This window comes from Lissotriton helveticus, chromosome 7, assembly GCF_964261635.1.
Source record: "Lissotriton helveticus chromosome 7, aLisHel1.1, whole genome shotgun sequence".
Classification (NCBI taxonomy): Eukaryota; Metazoa; Chordata; class Amphibia; order Caudata; family Salamandridae; genus Lissotriton; species Lissotriton helveticus.
In genome coordinates, this window is record NC_136068.1 from 634,596,441 (window position 1) to 634,618,677 (window position 22,237).

Sequence of the window (22,237 nt, forward strand, 5' to 3'; positions counted from 1 at the left end):
TAAGTTCTTAGTGACGTCTTATGTCCAACCTTACGTCAAACTCGGCACCTTCCAGGTATAAATATACCAGCGTTTGCCTTAAGCAAACACACGGTGGTTTGGAGCAGATCGGCTATCTACTTACCCGAAGCCCAGCTGTAACGAGAGCCGAAGGAAGCCGACCCTCCCATTGACGCACTGAGAGAGATGCTGTCTTTTCTCCTGCCGAGAAATCCAGGCCCAGTGTTTCCAGTCACCCTTGTGGGTTTCTGGGAGATCGAGTACTGAGAACGAGATACAAGACCTCCTTCATTCTATTACCAAGGTACGGAGCTGATTAGATCCTCGGAGAATTCTTGATTCAGATTCTTGGCAAAAACTAACTTAACTTAAACTACAGCTCACTTACTCCTTCCCACGTACTAGGCTTAGGTTAGGTACACCGGGGTAGGTGTATCTTAGAAGCACCATTTGAGTACGTTTAGTCAATGATTATATGTATGTATATATTTTATCTATTTTAAACACGGTATGGCTTAGAAACTGTACCATGCTTTTACAGTATTATTTCATAATACTACTTTTACTGTACGCACTTTACTTTATTACAAGTATTGCAATTGTGGCAATTCACTTTTCTTGCACGAGAAAGAGGACTGCTCAATAAATAACAACTTTTATTGAAAACGCCCGTCTCTCTATTTCTCTGCACTCCTGGTGAAACTAAGCATGCACGATTGACTGAGTGAAATAGCTGTCTATTGTTTTGCACGACTCTGGAGATATACTCCTTATTCTGGGGGGAGCAAAGTTGTCATGTTTATGCGGTTGTCAGAAACTAATCCCTTCTTGTCTATTCAGGAAAGTTAACTCCTTCCTGTTCACTCGAGAAAGTTTCTAGTGACCTCTGAGCTAGCTGGCATACCTAATTAAGTCTAACATATTCAATAGAGACCTAGTCGACCTCAGTCCTACGTCTGAACTATCGTTTGTTATTCCAATGCGCAGAGCCTATTGGGAATATTGGAACTACACTACATGGCGCCCAACATTTGGTAAGGCGATAATCTAACGCTACATACTAGAGTAACTCAGTCGTGCTTTTCACACAGACCCCTTTTTCCCCCTAAAAACTCCAATAGATGTCTGGAGTGGGTAAAAGGTTAATATCCGCCAGAACTTAGTAGGAAGAGATTCCTATGTAGTAGTTTTTTGTTTAGTCAACGTTGAAGGATACAGTGTCCCAAAATATTGTGCACCTAATCTTTGTTTCCTTGAAACTTGCTCTGCAACAAAAAACTTTCTGTCAGTAAAATGGTGGAAAGTGACGATGAAAGGGAGAGCGCTAGAATAGCAGCTCAACTTTTAGCGGATGACACAAGTCTCCAAAATGAAGACCCGAATGTTATAATCATTCCGGTAAACGTAAGAAGAACTATAACTCTTAAACTTATAGAAAATGGACTATCATCAAGAGGTGGTACAGTCATATTTGTGGTAGAGGCCCATGAATATCGAGACAGTTATTCTATTCCTGGATACATTTTCCAGCAGCACACGCTGTGACACAAGATTTCCACTATTACAAAATAGAGGAACCTCCAACGGAATACGCCCCTTTCGAGGACGTGAAATTCCACTAACATACCAAGAGCACCTGCTCTAGTTTAATGGCACCCTAAAACATCATAATCACATTACCAGGCTCGGTCCACTAGGTAGGCCAGGAGCCACATGGCCGGTTCTAGCCAGCTACACACCACATCCCGACATTGAAAAAATGTCAGATCTAGAACTTTTAGTTCAGCTAAAACTACTAATTAAAATACATAGACAATTGGTTCAATATGTCATGCGGACTTCAACAGTCCAACCAGCAATTAGAATTCCACAACACACCCCTCACTTGGGGAATACAAATAAAATCACACCACAGACTATACAATCAGTCATTGGCAAAATACCCGCAAAACGGGAACAAATTCCATTCTGGTTAGCTCAAAAAATCACTCAAATAGAGGCAGTATTTCCTGATACTACTCCTAATGAGAAACACAGAATTCTGACTATCTGTCTTCCAATGGGGATTGCACCACATGTGGAGGACTGTGACACTTGGGGCACGGTCTTTGCTTCGATTTACACAAAAACACATGGTGTTCCGTCCATGGCGGTTATACCAGACGTACTAAGACAGATTCTAAATGAATACGGTCCAGAACCTGCTTTAACTCTAGGTATGAAATTACTAAAAGACTTTAAGCAGGTCTCAGCTATATTACTAGCCAACAAAAAAGGAAAAGCAGCATCTGTGGCGATCCGCCAGAAATTGAAAGAAACAGATATAGCAGAACAACCTTTTGAACTTGCCAGAATCATAGAAAAATCATATGAAGAATTAGGTAGAGATAGTTTGGGTGGGAAACCACTAAAACCCCAACTAACTGAAAATCCTGAAAAAACATGTATCAAGAATAATCTCAATACTACAAAAAAGAAGTGGGAGGGTAACAAACAAACTACTCCCTGAGAAAAACCGTTTCAGTCCAGAGGAAGGTCTCCTCAACGGAGAGATAGATCTCCGGAACGAGGAGATAAGTCTCCCCACACGGAGCCCTCTGAGAAAAGATACAACCTTAGAGATAGGGATAAAATAAGAAAACCTGACCGATATCAAGATGATACACGTCCCTCTCGATCTTTTCCGACTTCCTCACAGAAATCGGAAAGAAGAGGACGGTCAGAACACAAGGAAGAGCACGTCAAGTCCAAAGACCAGGAAACCTGCTCATCAAAGTAAAAAATTAAAATTTCCAAAGAAGAAGGTAGCTAGTATTAAAATAAAACAGGCCGAGGATCTGAGGACACAACTGAAAAACGGAGAATGGGCCCAGACAATGCTAGACAGCGCAGCAGAAGTGACCATAGCTCGCAAGATCCTGATGAATCTTCTGGAGACAGTGGACATGAATGAATAAATTCAAGTGGAAACTGCAGACACCAGGGTTAGCATACCCCATAAATTATATGAAATAACATTACGTATAGAGGGGGACAAAACTAGGAAAAAAAAGGGTCTCTTTTGGGATAACCTTTCAAAAGGCTATGATATCCTTCTAGCAGAAAAAGACTGGCCACCAGAGTTTGTCAGGGAGTTCCCACATGGCGAAGAAATGATTATGCCTGCCTTCTCAAATCAAATTCCAATTCATAAAAAATACACATTTGCAAGGAAATGGGCAGCAGCCCAAGCCCATGCATTATATAAAAACCATGTAGGATGGGATGAGGATTCTCCTCACCATAAAATTCAGTTCAAAAATCAACCAACTGCACAGAGGCAGTATCCTGTTAAGCAAGAAGCTAAAAAACAAGTCAGGGAGATCTTAGATCAACTTGAATACCAGGGGGTGATTGAAACATGCACCTCACAAATGAACAATCCTTTGTTTCCTGTCTCCAAGCCAGACGATTCATATCGTCTAGTTTTGGACTACAGACACCTAAACTCATGCTGCAAAACATTTGCAGTACAAAACTCACACAGTGCAGCACTAATGAATAACATTGTGCGAAAAAATATAAAACAACATTCGATATCTCAAATGGTTTCTTTTGTCAAAACATTGCACCTGAAAGTAGGTATTTGACCGCTTTCTCAATAATGGGGGCACAAAAACAATTCTGTCGACTCCCACAGGGATTCAAGAATAGCCCAGGATTATTTTCAGCAAGGGTAACAGAGTTACTACAAATATATGATGATGAGGCATTATCTTATGTTGATGACATCTATCTCACAGATGATGACCTGGAGACACACTTGAAAAGAGTGAACACCATAATACTTGGGTTTGCAGCTGAAGGGTACAAATTCAACTTTAAAAAGTCACGAATCGCCCACCTAACTGTCCTGTTTTTAGGATATGAATTATCAAGTGAAGGCAAAAGCCAAGCAGATAACTTCTTAGAGAAGTGTGCAGTACTCCAAGCTCCAAAAACGCTGAAGAACTTACAATCAATTCTAGGTTTCCTGAATTTCGGAAGAACATACATTCTAAACTATGCAGAGAGGGTTAAACCTCTCTACGAATTAATAAAACCTGATTTCAAACCAATCAATTGGACTCAGAAACATACAGAAATTTTACGAACATTACAAACAGACATGTTAACTAAAACAAAACTGCAAACACGCGCAAACGAACGCAACCTTGTAATCCGAGTCATCCCAGGAAGATGCAGATTCACGTACCTGACCTCTAATGAGGGAGAAACGGTACCAATATCTTATAAATCACACTTGTATACACAAGCTGAAATGAAATTCAGTTCTACTAAAAGAATTCTGACTGCGGTTCAAACTGCTGTAGCAAAAGAAAGAGCCCAAGGCAAGAGCATATCCGTTTTAACAGCAGTATCAGCCCTTGAGGCAGTAACAAGCCCAAGCATTCCGAATGCTAAAGCTTTAGATCCAAAATGGATACAATGGGAAAACTTCTCTTGCTGCAACAGACGTGAAACACGCATTTGATCCAAAAATGAAAAAACTAGAAGATCTGGAATACGAACATGAATACCGTCTGTCAATCGAAATTCTGCCTCTCGAACAATACTCCTGTGTAATCTACACGGACAGATTTGCACAACACTACGTTGTGAAAAAACAAGTTTACAATGCAGCATGTGCGATTGTTAAAGGTCGCTGGCGCTTAGGTAAATTCAGACCTATGGTCACCAAAACCGAATCACTCAAAAACTGTACAGCTCAGCGAGCTGAAATAAGATCTTTAAAGATGGCGCTTGAAAATGCCGATCGCGAATTCCCCACACTAATAGTGTGCGATTCGCATTACTGCGTCCAGTCTTAAAATAATGACATGCAGACTTGGATCAAAAATGGTTACAAAGATGAGACAGGTGCCACAATAAAGCATAAAAAACTTTGGGAACAAGTAGTTCTTTTGCAGAAAGAACTAAAAAAGACTCACGTGATACATACACTGAGTCATCAACGTGATAGCGTTCACGTTTCAGGGAATACATTGGCTAACAGAGCCACAGCGGAAGATGTCAAACCGACTTCCGTAGCCACAAAAAAGCGTTCTAAAAAACATATAGACGGTGAAACGCTACTAGCAGTAAAAGCCTCAATGGAAGGCAATTATGCGACGTTACCTCTAAATTATCCACTCCGAAATATATACATAATTGATGCGAACTCCGTTCCGTTTGCTCGAATCCCTGGAGTAGGGGATAGAGTCTTTCGAAATACGAACCAGAGAGCTTACTTGGTTCAAGAAGCACACATGGAAATGGGTCTGAGGCACCAAGAGATCTTGAAATCTCGAATAGAATTACAATCACAATACTGGTGGTCGGGGATGAACGTGCAAATTTACAACTTTGCAATGAATTGTCAGGACTGCAATAGAGATCACAGTTGTGAACCGGACCAGACACCAGCTCGGACACCTCTATTAGAAAGCATTAGGATATCTATACGCAAAAATCCGAGATGGAAAAAGGCGATCCCATAATTATTAAGACGAGATTCACTTAGATGAGGCCCCAGCGCTCTGCTGACGCCAGAACTGTTATAAAAGATTTGCGAGTCTTTATCGACACATACGCAATTGGCATGCTAAATTCTGACCAGGGTCCTGCGTTTAGCTCTTGAGCTTACAAGGAGGCCATGAGCAGCATGGGCATTGCATTGCGGTACTCTAGTCCATTCCATCCCGAGGGAAATGCGGTAGTGGAGAGAAAAAAAGTGACATAAAGCAATCTATAACAGCAAGGGTATTAGGTTCGGGTGACGGGTGGGTCAAACATCTAACAAGTGTCCAACATAGTCATAATAATCTGCCAAGAAATTCTCTAGGAGGTATCATTCCATATGAACTTTTGTTTGGTACCAGAATGATCATTCATGACCTTCGTCAGACTTCAGTGGTGAAACAACAAAAAACCTTTGATATCAAAGATCGTTTGGCTGTTTTACAGGACTTGAATGAAACAAGAAGTCTAAGTAACATAAAGCTAAAGCCAACGGCCACTGAAGAAAAACCACCTGTCCCAGCAAGACCTGTCTGGATTCCAAAGATTGGGGATCTGGTCAGAGAAAAGATCGCGGTGAAGAAGGAATTTGGGCCTTCTTACAGAAAAGCAGTACCTGTCTTAGCTGTCAGCGGAACAAGATCAGTAGTACTACCGCCCCTTGCTGGTAAAAAGGAGAACAGAGTTGTATCAATTGACCTGGTAAAACCACAATCATGTGGCCAATAATAAGTAGTAGGCCCAGTGGACTCCCAAGAAGTAGCAGAAGACCAAACCTTGCTACAATCCAAGAGGTTCAAACTGAGAGTCTAATCACATTTGATAAACCTGCTGTGAATAAAAAAGGACTATGCAACAAAGCCATGGAACTTGTGCCTCTTGAAACCCAAATTGCAACAGTTCGTCAAGAAACACCAGTCTACAATGATGTAGCCTCTGAACATACATATCCAAAGATTAATGACAGTCCGGAAGCAATTCCAACAATTGACAGAACTGCATCTGGCTACTTCATCAATTTCGATGACTTTTCTGATGATCCAAGTATACATGAAGAAACGCCAGCAACAAAAACCTTTAAACAAAAATTGACTGAACTCTTTCATCAACTCAAAGAAACATATCTCATTTCACCATGGATTGAATTATGGATTGTGTTAGGTGTACTTTTCCTCCTTCTGTGGCTCATCTTGATTTTAAGTTTGGGTAAATATATTGATGGAAAAGATAGTACAATGGACACAGCAAGTCAGAACATCAACTTGGTCCTAAAGCCTCACATATCTTCTCACATTGAAAAAAGAGAACTATCATCCGTGAATATCACAGCCATTCCTATACCTGATGGTGTAGCATGGGACGCTACTGATTACGAAATCTATGGCCCGGTTGAACTCTTGAAATATCCACATCAGTTCAAGGTTTCATTAAGTGACTTTGTATCACCGAGTACTTTCTCTGATGATTGGGACTTTGAAAATATTAATAATATGATGGCAGATTTAGCAATGTCAGCAAAATTCACAGAGCATGATTATTTAGAAGACTCATCAAATTATGAAGAAATGTATTGTTATAATCATTATGGTCATCACTATTTGCATAAATCTGCGAATCCTAGATTTTTTTTAACTTATAATCAATGGGAACATTGCCCAACACTGCCAAAAGGCAGCTCGAAAATATTGTATGAGAAATTCCCATACTTCTCAGGGTTTAACAACACTGATCCAGAAACGTTTTATTACAAAATGTTAAATAAGACAGGAATGAAAACATGTTGACAAATACTAAATTGATTTATTCTGAAAAATTTTATGAAAAAATGTCTACATTTGGTTTTGAATTTTGAAAAAACAACATTGAGACAAAAACCATCTGGGGTACAAAAGACTGGCAGGTACAAGGTATTATAGAATCATTATTCAGAGCCTGCATGATCCCAGAACAGATAATGTTCCTGAATGACACCATTCAACAAACAACCTGTCTTGGCTTAGCCAAGATAAAAGACTTAAACAAACCGTCTATTCCAAAACCGATACCTGATAGTAATAGCACTACAGATGTGGAGATAGACATATCTCATATTTTTAACCAAAACAGAACAAATCCTGATTGGAAAAAATGGTTGATCTGGCCCACAGACACTAATAACTGTCAAGATAGATTCCTGAGCAAAACACAGGGGTTCAAACAGACCAGGCCAGACCCAAGATATTCCCAGAGACAACATCCAGGGATAGTTACAACATACAGTGTAGGAAAACTATGCCTCAATGGCTACAGAAATCTACACTGCAGGAAATTAAGCAACACTTGACTTTACTTAAAGAAGGTGCTGACTTGCGCGATTTCATATTGGAACCTCGCAAACAGCGTCAAAACGTTTCATATACGCCGGTATATACGCGGCCTACAACGAGGCTTGGAAAGTAATGCAAATTGAAACTGCTGAAAAAATACGAGAAATTGATCGTATTAATTTGGAAAAATCAATGTCTGTAGTGGACAATGGATTAACGACTCTGTCCTCCAGAATTTATTCACTGGACAGCATTGTATCATCTGCTATTGATATAATAGAACAGGATATGCTAATGTTACAACATGGCCAGTCCCAATTACGTTCTATTGTACAGCTAGGCTGGACGTTACAAAATCTGCGTTCAGGCTACGTGCCATGGCGTCTAATCAACAAAACGTCATTATTTTCTATCTTTAACCTTACAGATAAACAAATCTCTTTGGCACAAAAAGGAGCAGACTATACGATATTGAGCATTGAAAAACTCAAAGTTCCCATTGACAATGTCAGAACGACCTGTCATTGAATGGATAATACACGGTACAATCACAATTCCGATAACGACTTTTCAGTTTCAATATTGCCAAAAGTATATACCAGCAGGCCTGTATGAAAGGTTGGGTAAAGAATACATCAAGTCAACCTGGAAATTATCTTATACACATAAATGTTATAGTGAAGGGAAAAAAGAGGTATTTCTTAGTGGTAACAACTGTAAAAATTCACTAAGCGGTACACTTCTGTGTCAAGGTATTAACTTGCATGGAGCCTGCGAAGATTCATCAAACAACCTTTCATGTCATCTGCACGGCACCCCTGCAACACAGATAGAGCCTTTTTTCAGACAGCTTTCCAACGGCAGCTACGTTCTAATAAGTGACCACAGCTATTGTGCCATGGTGCCAGGAATAGCCTATCTCGTGAGCGTTACTTTCAGGGTCATTTGCTGTATGCAAGTATTGTATCCAAACTGCAAACCAGACATGGAGGCAGCAATATGGCCTTCTCTGAATATCTCTTCTATTCGAATTGATACTTTAAGCAGAATGAAGTCTATTCTTTTACAGACAACTGTGCCTTTAACCTCGTCCAAAGAGACGTATGATATGCAAGTTGCAAGGACAGCGGCAGAGATACATACGCTATTATCGACAAATTGCCCCGTGCATTTCGTAGAAATGTTAGGTCAAATCATAAACATGTCTGATACCAGTGGCATCGCACACAAAATCTTCCCGAATTTCGTGCACTCTGTGTTCAGTGGCCTGCCTCTTCTTTTGGGACTCGTAGCAGGAATTTTATTTTTGTTTCTTCTGCTCCGATATGGCAAGCCCAGTCACAGACAAAACTCAGGCTACAATGGCAGAAACGATCCTTGCGATGAGATACCGAGAAAGAATAACTAAAGTACTCGGCTTAGCTCGGCTAAGAGATCTGAATACCACATGGTTTCTTTCATTCAGACCAATCTGGCAAGATTGCATCTTACCTGTGCTTCGATGCCTGCTATGCGGAGAAGAATGCGTGTTGGACGTCTGTCTTACACTACCATCAGCAGTACCTATGGATATCGATACTTTGCTTGATTCGTTAACGGCTCATGCAACGTGTTGTCCCCCAGCGGCTACCTATTCTGATGACTGCATTTGTTGAGACTTCACCATTATGATTAAGTGGCGGTGAGGTACGAGAGGAAAGCGGCACACAGGTACAACCTTCAGTGAGCATTGCTGATGCAGACATCGATGATGGCAATGAGTCTCACATATGCACTATTTCTACTTTTTCGGATTTGGTCGAACTTTCACCTACTGTTGTAGACTAATTTTTCGCCCGCCTGTCTGATTTGATGTTCTCTCCTAACAACGAGAATAACTTTTAAAACAACGAGCACACAGCGCTCTCTGAATTCGGCCTTCAGTTTTGATAAACACTACTGAGAACAATTGGAACTATTTTTTTCCCCCTGAAAGCGAAATTATTTTTCCATTTCCAAAATATTTACCTTTTTTCTTTGGCACATGGTACTCTGCTTAAAGTAGAACTATTCTTGGAGAACAAGATTTCTATTTTGAAACTATAGAGACAATATTTTGATTCAGCCTCTAGCACATGTACAGTCTTGTATAAATATGTAATGGAATGGTCTTGACCCATTCTTCTGTATTAAGAGCCATTTCATAAATGTAATTTTCGCAATTCATTCAGCCAGTATTTATGTATGCATTATCTGAATGATTCCACTGCTTGAAAAACGTACAATACAAATACTAATTTTTGGTGTATATACCATTTCAAATGCAAGTTATGTATTTTGGGGTGGGTTGGAAAACACATGCATCGTTATGTTTAGTATTGCTTAGTATTTAGTAATGATGGACATTAATACGTGGAGTGGGTGTTGTGATCGTATCTAGGACCCTATTTAAATATTCCCGATTTATGCCCTTATGTGGTTATAACAAATCCTATCCTTATAAAGGCATAAGAATCATATCCATATTTAGTCATAGCCAATGAAGTCCAAATACGGCAAGGCTACTCCCATAGACTCCTAGAAAGAACAACGCGTTCTTTACAGAAACCAAGCCTCCAGCAGCCCGGGAAATCCCCCCTGCTTTTGTTTTGATTTGTCCAAGAACTCCTGGAGTCCTGAAAGAACTGTAAGTTCTTAGTGACGTCTTATGTCCAACCTTACGTCAAACTCGGCACCTTCCAGGTATAAATATACCAGCATTTGCCTTAAGCAAACACACGGTGGTTTGGATCAGATCAGCTATCTACTTACCCGAAGCCCAGCTGTAACGAGAGCCGAAGGAAGCCGACCCTCCCATTGACGCACTGAGAGAGACGCTGTCTTTTCTCCTGCCGAGAAATCCAGCCCCAGTGTTTCCAGTCACCCTTGCGGGTTTCTGGGAGATCGAGTCCTGAGAACGAGATACAAGACCTCCTTCATTCTATAACCAAGGTACGGAGCTGATTAGATCCTCAGAGAATTCTCGATTCAGATTCTTGGCAAAAACTAACTTAACTTAAACTACAGCTCACTTACTCCTTCCCACGTACTAGGCCTAGGTTAGGTACACCGGGGTAGGCGAATCTTAGAAGCACCATTTGAGTACGTTTAGTCAATGATTATATGTGTGTATATATTTTATCTATTTTAAACACGGTATGGCTTAGAAACTGTACCATGCTTTTACAGTATTTCATAATACTCCTTTTACTGTACGCACTTTACTTTATTACAAGTATTGCAATTGTGGCAATTCACTTCTCTTGCACGAGAAAAAGGACTGCTCAATAAATAACTTTTATTGAAAACGCCCGTCTCTCTATTTCTCTGCAGTCTGGTGAAACTAAGCATGCACGATTGACTGAGTGAAATAGCTGTCTATTGTTTTCCACGACTCTGGAGATATACTCCTTATTCTGGGGGGAGCAAAGTTGTCATGTTTATGCGGTTGTCAGAAACTAATCCCTTCTTGTCTATTGCTGGAAAGTTAACTCCTTCCTGTTCACTTGAAAAAGTTTCTAGTGACCTCTGAGCTAGCTGGCATACCTAATTAAGTCTAACCTATTCAATAGAGACCTAGTCGACCTCAGTCCTACGTCTAAACTATAGTTTGTTATTCCAATGCGCAGAGCCTATTGGGAATATAGGAACTACACTACAGTAGTAAAAAGAGCAGGCAGCCAGACCAAGGCCAGAATGTAGAGAGGATTGTGATTGATGAAACCCACTTGCCCTACATAAATCTTTCCCCGGCATGTGCCCCATATGTAGACATATTGACAGAAACCCCGCCAATCGCACCCAATGTAAAGGAGACCTAACTCGAGCTTAGAAATAAATGCCTGTTCTGGCTTGCAAGATGCAAACATTTTGAGCATGCTAGAGCAGGGGAGATCATAATGGTCCGAAGAGTAGAGTGGTTGGGAAATCGCAGGAAAACAGAGTGTGCTGTTATTAATTTCAAAAATCCCAACACTGTTATAAACCTACTCCACACTACCACTAATTGCCATAAGGTTCTAACAGGAATCAGTCTCCGCCCCTTAGACTTTTTCTATTCTCAACACCAAACAACCTTAAGAAATAGTGTAACACCTGTAGTTCAAATGATGGACCCTGGGTCCTCACTGGAGAGAAGATGGGACACGTACAATAGGCGCCCCCAATTTAACATCTCAGTGAATAACAGATGTGAAAGTCTGGAGGAGGTGGACTGACTGGTGGAGGGGCCCAGAAAGGGGATAACCCTAAAATCCTGCGGCAGGTCCAAAGGGCAGAAGCAGAGCGTAATGGGTCCCGACCAGTAGGGGGTAGTAGCCCTGTCAACGCCCAGTGGATCAGCCCGCCAAGAGTCAGGACACAGCGAAGTAGGGTCTCTGATGCCTCACCTTTAGTTGCTCTGATGGGCATAAACCGAGAAAGAGAACTGGGTGGGGTACCTGGTAGTCTACCCGGAGCCCATGCTGGTGATCTTTCATCCCCACGTCCCTCCGCCCTTGAGGCACTGTGTGGGACAAGAGAACAGGGTGGCAGCTTGCAGATCCTGTCCTGGAACCTGGCAGGACTTAAAAACAAACTACCCTGCCCAGAATGGGGACGTTTTGTGGATAACCATATCATCTGTATATTCCAAGAGACATGGGTGAGGGAAGAGTTCCAGAGGGTGGGTTTTTCATCTTTTAACATTATGGCCACTACGAGGGGAAGGGGGAGACCCTCCGGTGGTTTAACCATCTGGGTGGGAACACATCTCGGCTGTAAAGCCGAGCAGTTGACCTCTCCCACTAATGATATCCAATGTTTCCTGCTGACTCTCCCCACAAAGACAAAAATAGCCTTAATCAATGTGAACTCTATACCGTGAACAGACAGAAATCCGGTGTCATAGATCATTTGGGGCGCTTTATACTAACCTTGGATCCAGCGATTATGTTGATTGTAGGAGGCGACTTTAACCGCATGCGTGCGGGCGGAATTCCGCTCGTACGCTGAGATATGCGAAACCGCATGTTACGTGACGAGCTGGGCTCGTCATCAGCGTAGCAGGAGGCTACCTCATGACGAGCCCAGCTCGTCATCGGTTTCGAAGGGGTTAATTGTCAATTCGAGCCACTTACCAATCCAAATCTATGCGCGCCCACAAAATAAGATCAGCACTGGTCGATACCTGACCCACAGATTACACCGATTAAAGTTTGATCACCACTGGCGATGCAACTCCACTCACTTACTTTGGCACTTTCATTGAGGGCATGTAATGGGAGGACTAAATCCGACCAGCCGGGCCAGTTTACGTTCAACAGAGAAGTGCAGGCCCCGTTGCTTTATTACATCCTGGTGGAAACCAGACCCTGGGAAAAGGTCCTTGACTTCTGTGTCCATCAGAGACAGGACAGTGACCACAACGCCCTGATAGTGATTCTGTAAACAGGGAACATGGGCTTGTCCAACCCGTCACCCCCTTCTACTACTGAGACCAACGCACTAACGTTATCCGATAACAGAAGGAGAGTTAGATGGAGTCACATCCAGCATTCTCCATTAAAGTTGGCTCTAGTTTACCAGCTAGCATTACCTATATTAGCTGAAATGTGAGAGGTAGGACAGTCGGAGGTTCATACGGGGGTTGAGATCGGGCATGCAAAATACATGAGCAGTTACCGGCAAAAATGATTGATGTATTTTACCCAGTGACACAACTGAGGGAAAATAAACGCCCCAAATGCTCCTGGTTCAACGCAAACTGTCACAAAGCCAAACAGGATCTATTGGATGCGGTGAAGGCGAAGAACAGGCCACTAATTAAACTGCTCAGGGACAGGTACAAAGGGACCATCCAAAAGGAAAAGAAAAACTGGGAATTGGATAGGTGGGAAGCCCTTAGGACGGTCCTGAACGACAAAGATCTGAAATCATTCTGGGCAATAGTAAGCTCAGGGGACAGGGAAGGACCACCCGCCTTAGAGCCTAATATAGTGCCTGAAGTCTGGGAGATGCTCTTCGGGTCACTGTATGATGGGGAAGGATGGTGTAAGTGCTACCATTGGCTCTCCGAGCCCATCCTTGCAGTCCCAACAAGAGGGGATGTGGGAGATTACCATGGCTGAAGTGGAGAGTGCTATTAACCTACTTAAGTGTAATAAAGCGCTAGGTTTAGATAAACTACCAGGGGATCTTTTCCGGAAGGAACCCAAAATTTGGGTCCCTTATCTATGTGCCCTATTTAATGCTATCTTGAAGGGCATTGATCCACCGGACACTTGGCGCGGGGCAGAAATAGTTCCCATATACAAAAAAGGTTGCCCTCTCCTACCCTCGAATTATAGACCCATCCGTTTAATTGACACCACCCAAAAACTGATGGGACCGGTCCTTCTGGACCGCGTACAGGGTTGGATAGAGGAGAAGGAGATTCTAAGTCCCTATCAGGCCGGCTTCAGAACAAATACGTCAACCGTTGACCAGATTTTCAGACTACAACTGCTCTTCTCCCTGAGATCTTCAAAAGTATAAAATGTACATTACATATATTCTTGTAACAGTGAACTAGTTGTATAAGTGCAGAAGCAGTCCAAATATTCTTCTCTTCCTTTAACAAAGCTAAATGTTCATGTAGTAAATATCCAATTGTAGAACACAAAACTCAGGTAGCCAACTTGGAAAGTATATACAGAAGTAGTTTAATAGTTGTCTTCGAAAAGACTTTCTTAGCAGCCAACACGTGTTTCGTCATGCATTATTTACATGCATCCATGACTTCATCAGGGCTGCAACCCAGAAAAGTAAACACACAATATCAATAAATTTCACAATGTATTCCTCAAAGTATACCTCCTCCACCACTACAACTCAACCAATAAAGTCAGCTGGAAGGAAAGAATTGAGTCACCTTGAGTGAAATTAGTAAAAGGAATTAATAGAATTAATATAATGCTGCTTAACTTATCAAAAGAAAATACCCTCAGTGTCTGTGACAGTCTGCCATATGGTGGCGCTGTCTGAGATGACCACTACAAGTCCATTATTAATTCAATATACATTAAACTGACTATTACCTGCCTATCAAGCCATTCTTATTGCTTTGGGGGCTTGGAATAGTCGGAATTGTCACACTTGTAGGTGTGAGATGGTTAGTAGTTGTGTTGTTAACTATCATTCACAGCATGGCAGGGGCAATGCATGGTGCAAGTTGCAGTGGGATCTTGACGAGAGCCCTGGCACTTATTTGTGTACAAATTAAGCACTGGGGCACCCCTCTTTCAAAAGTGGATACCCACGTGTCCGGAATAGTTGGGTCAGGCTAGGTAAAACTACTCGCCCTAGTGACACATGCACCGGAACGCCTTAATCCTATTTCCATCAGACGCTACACCAAGATTGATCTTGTTTGAGTGGTTGTTGATGACCTCCACCTGGGTGGATGAAACCTACGAAACTGAAAAATCTGCAAGGAAAGAAATTAACAGACTTCAACTTTTTATCCTTAGCTTGTTAGCCAATATCGATTTCTAGGCAGCAGCCTCCTGGCCTTGACAAGTACTTGCGTGTTTTAATTTATGCAAAACTAAAGTGATGTTTCTTGCTTTTCGAACTGTTGGAGTATTCTGCTCAGGTAAGTTTGTTGCTTGGGTTTAGTTTTTCTGTTAACAGCTTTTGAATGTGTGGGCCTTTCAATTTGAGTTGTATTCACAGGAATTGCTTTTTTCAAGCAAATGCTATCCAATATATACATTTGCATTATCTTCTCTTCTCCTTTCCTCCTCAGCAATCCGCACTCTCCAGATATCAACAAACGTCCTTCCATGGGAAGTACCTCTACCCCTCGGAACATTTCACCAGAATTAGCAAGTGCAGGCAGGAGGAGGTAAGTGGATGCATCAAGTTGGGAGAATGAAACAATGGGGGGAAATTGAGACTTGTCATACTGTGCAGTGCTCCACCAAATGTCCATTGCCCATATATACCATTGTAATTTCTCTGGTATTTCTATATCATTGTATTTCCACATAGACACGAATGGTTAAAACCCATTCATACATCAGGTTCATGGCCCTTACTTGGAAAATTGGCAATCCTGCAGTGATCTCTCCCACCAGCAAGTACTGGATCTCTTTTAATATAGGGTGTCTGACCTGTGAATATGAAGTGAAGGTGATGGGTTTGGCGTGAGTTCCTGTAATACAAAAAAATACATGGGTCTTTTATTCAGTGAAATCTCTTCTCTGTTGCCCTATCATTCATTGCTGTTACTACAAATAGCACCTCTTCTTACAAGGAATGCTAGTGAATTCAGCAGACAGACCGGTAGTCTTGAGTCATCTGGCGAATGCTTGGATTTTAAGATCCCTTTGACCTGAAAAACCTTGTTTCAAAGGAGCTGCATTCAAAATGAATTCCTGTTCGGTGACTGTAATTGTATCTACACACGTGTACGGTTCAGATTGCCCATTTGTCCTCTTGTTTGTTTACGTTATTTTGGTACACAGGTAACCATCTTTCTATATGCCTTGAAAAATAACATATAAAATCAAAATGACATTTTTAGGAAGGGAGCTCACCTGCAAAAAACCTAGGTTATTTGCTCAAAGAATTCCCTTCATCCGGTTTTGTCCATATCTTTAAATCCTAACCCATTCAGGCCATCTCATGGGATGTTCAGTCCTCTGACATTACTGCAGCATGTGCCTAGCACCTTGTGCAACAGACCTGTGCTTGGAAGCATAAGAATGGTTGGCTCCATTCACTCCCAGTCCTCATCCTGGCCATTCCCTCCCATTCCCATCCCTTAGATGTTTAATCTCGGCCCTGCAGAGCAAACCTATGTACAGTTTTAATCTGTGTAGTATTTTTGAGCAGGTGACTTTGCTTTTTTTCCCTGAAAAATTGTTTTAGTTGCCTAACGTTTTGGGTCACTTCTTGCCCTATCATTTGGTGATACAGGAATGGATTTAAGGTCTAAACTCAAATGCAGATAACACAGACCAGAACTGTCCTTGCAAATAAATGTTTTGAACCTGAAGGCTATTCTCCTAGTATCTCTTTTCTCAGTTCGAGCAGTTCCCAGTGATTTAAGCTCTTACCCTGGTTCTAGCCTGATTAGTGCACAAAGCATTCGAGCCTACGTCCTTCTGTGATATGAGGAGTTTCTTCCTGGCATTTGTAACTCCATCTGTTGTGTACCCTTGCTTTTTCCGAGGTTCACCTGGTTAGATTTCCATAGCCTCTAGAGTTAGATATCTGTTCCTTTGTGGGAAAAGAAAAAACAAACTGGTATCTCACACCCTCCCTGGGGTCTATACTTATTTGTAGGAGTGGCTTTTAGAGATCTGCCGACCTGCCTGAGAACATGCTGGGATTATGAGAAGTTTACCTCATTTGAATACCCCTCCCAAATCAGTATATACACATAATAGAGTATTAGTGAGGATTTATAATAACCATAATAACCTAACCTGTTGTAGAGAATATTCGCCCATTTACATTACAACAGAGGTTTACAATGTAAGTGTTACATCGAGATGGGGTAAAGGATTAATCAGAAAATTAAAGAACTCGTATTTCATCAGGGTAAAACTTACAGTACATAGAAACCGTGAAGGAATTAGACTGAGAATTTAAGATGGAGGGTATTAATCAAAATGTTGACACCACCTATATTTAATCAGATTAAAAAACTTATATTTCCATGAATTTTCTAAGAAAATGAGCCTTGAGCTACTTGCCAAAGGCTGATAGCGGGGTCAGTGTTCTGAAGTTGGGAGGTAGCGAGTTCAATACTGATGTTGCTGCCCCATAGAAAGATTGTGTTCGAGGCATATGAGCTGCAGATTACACACTGTGCATAGATGGCCACCTAATGTTGGGCCTGGATGTTTGCAGATTGTTTTTGTTCTAAAAAGTCTTTGGAAGTCACAGGATAGGTGACTCCTCCTTTTGATCATACTGCGCATGGGCATCGTCTCCATCCCCAGATTGTTTTTTTTCCGCCACCGGGTTTGGATGTGTTTCCAGCGCTCCGTGTTAGAACAGATTTCCTTCAGCACGCAATCCTCACCAGCTTCGACGGTATTGTTTCAAACGTGTTTTCCAGTCGACGCTACTCTTCAACTCCGAAATCTTTGATTCCGGTCGTCGACGAAGGCCTTCGGGCCTACCTAGGCCTCAACTTCCAGCTCATGGAAAGGACGTCATTTAAGAAGTGTCCTCAATGTGGGTCGAAGTTTCCCCACACCGATCTACATGAGGTGTGTAACCTTTGCCTCTCACCGGAGCACGAGGCCAGAGACTGTTCCGCTTGTGCCTCTTTCCGCTCCAAGAAGACGATCCGGGACCGAAGAGCGCGTAGAACAGTGGCTCATTCATCAGCTCCGATTCCAGACGACATCTTCCAAGAGGGCGTCGACGTCCCAGAACAACAACATGGCATCGACAGCACCTCCGAGGCCGAAGATTCCGAAGTTGAGGACATCACTCCGGCACAGAGGGTCGCAAGTAAGAACGTCGACCCCTACCCTTCCTCGACACATTCAAAAAAGGCTTCGGTCACACAGTTGCCCTCGGGCTCGGGTGCACACCGAGACACTGTTTCCAATGCCCCGCCTTCGAGCTCGGCTAAGAAGCCCACTAAGCCTTCAGGCGACTCGGGCCAGAGTCAGCCTGCCCAAGGTGCCGGCGCACATCTACCCGCACCGAAAAAGATACCATCGTCGGCCTCCACGACGGCATCGAAACAATCGGCGCCGAAGCCTAATGTTAACTCCTCGGCACCGAAACCACACTCGGACCCAAGCAAAAAATCATTGGAACCGAAAAACCCATCGGAGCCGAAACAATCATCGGAACCGAAAAAATCATTGGCGCTGAAAAAGGCACATACTTCCCCGGCTAAAGACACTGCCAAACAACAAGCTTCAAAGCCAAAAGAAGCTCACAGCTCGGTGCCAAAAAAGCCCTCCGCACCAAAGGATCTGCCTCCCGCAGAGGACTTATTTCATACAGACCCTGCACAAAAGACTCTGGTTAAGGATCCAAACACTGGTCGACTAACTCTTAGTTAAAAAAAAAAACGACCACTGGACACGCCTACACCTGCTCCTCATCCAAAGGACATTGCTACCTCTCCTCTAAGGATTCCTTCTCCTCCTCCACATATACCATCACGCCTCCTCCCCTACCACAGCACTGCCCTACACCTTCTCCCACAGCAGATGATGACAACAGGGATGATAGCTCTGATGACACAGGGGGTGGTGCAGATAGTGAGCCACCAGATCAGTCCATTCCTCCGGGCTCACCTGACCCTTGGAATGATTATAACTCTCCAGACGTCCCTAACGTCCCTCAAGACGACATATATCCCTCTAGGACTTCCCCCACCAGAAGACACTGTGGGATTTATTCAACTAGTACATAGGGGTGCACGATACCATGGGGTTGACCTACATACTGATCCTGTAGAAGACTTCCTAATGGATACCTTTGACAATGCACAAAGGTCCATGTCAATTTTACCCATGCCTAAGGGAGTTAAGCATGCTCCAGAAGTCTTCAAAGACCCAGTTAGAACTCGGATCAACAACCCACGAATAGAGAAAAAATATAAAGCTGCCCCTGAAAAATATCACAAACACCTCTATTCGTTGTGCACTAGATGCAGCAGACACTGGCTCCAGAGCAATTAACACCTTGGCTGCGCCGCCGATTTTGCGGAAGTACGGCACTTACGCAAAACGGGCGGGGCAGCACCAGCGAGGTAGCGTCCGACGGCAGCATGGAAGGGGTTAATACCAGTGTTCTGTTGCGTAGACGCGCATGGCTACGCATTTCAGGGTTCAAACCTGAAGTCCAAAGTGCCATACTTAACTAGCCCTTTGAGCGACACTTATTCGGACCGAATGTGGACGTATCCCTTGAAAAGAAAATACAGATACAGCCAAATCTATGGGAGCCTTGCAGTCGCAGGCTCCCAGACGCTCAATTTGCCGCTCATCTTACAGAGTCGCCAGCAGGGGATACTCTTCAGGCACACCCTCTACTTCTTATAAAGCCCCCACACAATCCACCTATAGTATTGGCTACTAAAGAGGCAGTTGCAGAGGTAACAACAATAAAGGCAGAGGTAAAAACAACAACTCCCGCTCTTCCTCCACGTCTGACCAATGACTGCCCTCCCCTTCCCCCGCCGCATTCCATTCCTGTCGGGGGAAGGCTACAACAATACCTGCCAGCCTGGAAATACATCACATCAGACAGGTGGGCGCAACAAATAATTCAGTCAGGTTGCTGTCTCAAACTAACATCTACCCCCCAAACATACCACCCAAACAGCGTCCAATGTCACAAGAACATTTGATACTGCTCAGACAGGAGGTAATTTCCCTCCTGCAGAAAAATGCAATAGAAATAGTTCCACTGCATCAGCAAAACAAAGGAGTATACTCCCTGTATTTTTTAATTCCAAGAAGGACAGATCTCTGAGGCCTATTCTAGACCTCAGACCCCTAAACCGGTACATACAATGGGACCACTTTCATATGGTCACACTCCAGCAGGTCCTTCCACTCCTTTTACAAAACGACTTCCTTGCCACTGTAGATCTCAAGGACGCCTACTTCCACATTCCTATCCACACAGAGCACAGAAAATATCTCAGATTTGTACTAGACGGTCAGCACTACCAATTCAAAGTACTCCCATTCGGAGTCACAATAGCACCAAGGGTGTTTACCAAATGCCTAGCGGTAGTAGCAGCACACCTAAGAAGACAGCATATTCACATCTTCCCATATCTAGACGACTGGCTCATAAAAGCCCGCTCATACAGCCAGTGTGTTCAACACACTCACACCACAATTCAACTACTCCACGTCTTGGGATTCACAGTAAATCGCACCAAGTCCCATCTGCAACCGTCCCATGTACAACAATATCTCGGTGCCACACTGAATTAGCACTAGCCTATCTCTCTCCAGCCAGGATAATAAGTGTACAAACTCTCCTAACAAAATTCTAACCGCAACTATCTCTTCCAGCTCGAGTGTTCATGCAGCTCATAGGAATGATGGAATCTTGCATATTCATGGTACCTCATGCAAGACTACAAATGCGTCCACTTCAAGAGTGCTTAACACGCCAATGGAACCAGGCTCGCGGTCAATTAACAGACCTAGTGTTGGTAGACAGTCGGACTCATCGCTCTCTGCAATGGTGGAGCACCAAAAACCTTTCAAAAGGCCGACCGTTTCTAGAGCCAGTTCCTCAAATAGTCATAACAGCGGACGCATCGCTCTCCGGCTGGAGAGCTCACCTACTGCATCACACCATGCAAGGCAGGTGGACACCACAACAAAAGTCACTCCACATGAACCACCTGGAGTTACTAGCTGTATTTCTAGCCCTAAAAGAATCCCAAAAGCAAGTATCAGGCAAAGCTGTCTGTCCGCACAGACAATATGACAGCCATGTACTACATAAACAAACAAGGGGGAACACACTCTCTAAAGCTCTCAGCACCGCAGATATGGAGATGGCCTATACCACTAAAGATCTTTCTCTTAGCCCAACATGTTCCAGGAGTACAAAACACCATCGCAGATCTGCTAAGTCGACAGACACAGCAGATCCACAAATGGGAACTTCATCCACAAGTTCTTCAACCATTCTTTCAGCTGTGGGGACAACCTCGGATAGACCTCTTCGCTACCCACAAACGCAAAATGCCCAAGCTTCGCCGCCAGATATCCACACCTGCTGACCAAAGGCAATGCGATATGGATGAAATGGTCCGGAAATTTTGCGTACGCTTTTCCACCTCTTCCACTACTTCCGTTAGTGGTACGCAAACTACAGCAACATTCCCTAAGACTCATTCAAGTTGCTCCAACTTGGGCCAAACAACTGTGGTACACCAAGCTGCTGCAACTTTCTGTGGTACCACACCAAAAACTAGGCCTATCTCCACGCTTATTAACGCAGAACCATGGAGAGATCAGACACCCGGACTCAGCTCAACCTAGCGATCTGGCTCCTGAAGTCATAGAGTTTGGTTACCTTACCCTCCCTTTAGACTGTATGAACGTTATTAAAGAAGCTAGACGTCCCACCACTAGAGCATGTTATGCAGCGAAGTGGAAACGGTTTGTAATATACTGTCAAAACAACCACATCAATCATTTAGATGCGTCTATTCAACACATCATAGGATACCTATTACACCTTCAAAAATGTAATTTAGCGTACACGTCTATCAGACTGCACCTTGCTGCCATTGCAGCATACCTATAAAATAGACAACATATATCTCTTTTTAGAGTGCCTGCCATAAAGGCTTTTATAGAAGGACTCAAAAGAATAATCCCTCCCAGATCACCACCTTC

General features: G+C 43.0%; 1 protein-coding gene across 2 annotated transcripts in view; it reads left to right on the top strand.

The window, feature by feature from the left end:
* Positions 1-22,237, top strand: part of PKMYT1 (protein kinase, membrane associated tyrosine/threonine 1) — a 360,498-nt gene that overhangs the window by 325,142 nt on the left and 13,119 nt on the right. For both annotated transcript variants that reach the window (XM_078652880.1, XM_078652879.1), the window contains exon 7: positions 15,628-15,726. In XM_078652880.1, coding sequence (XP_078509006.1) covers positions 15,628-15,726 — 99 coding nt within the window. The remainder of the gene's footprint in view (positions 1-15,627; positions 15,727-22,237) is intronic.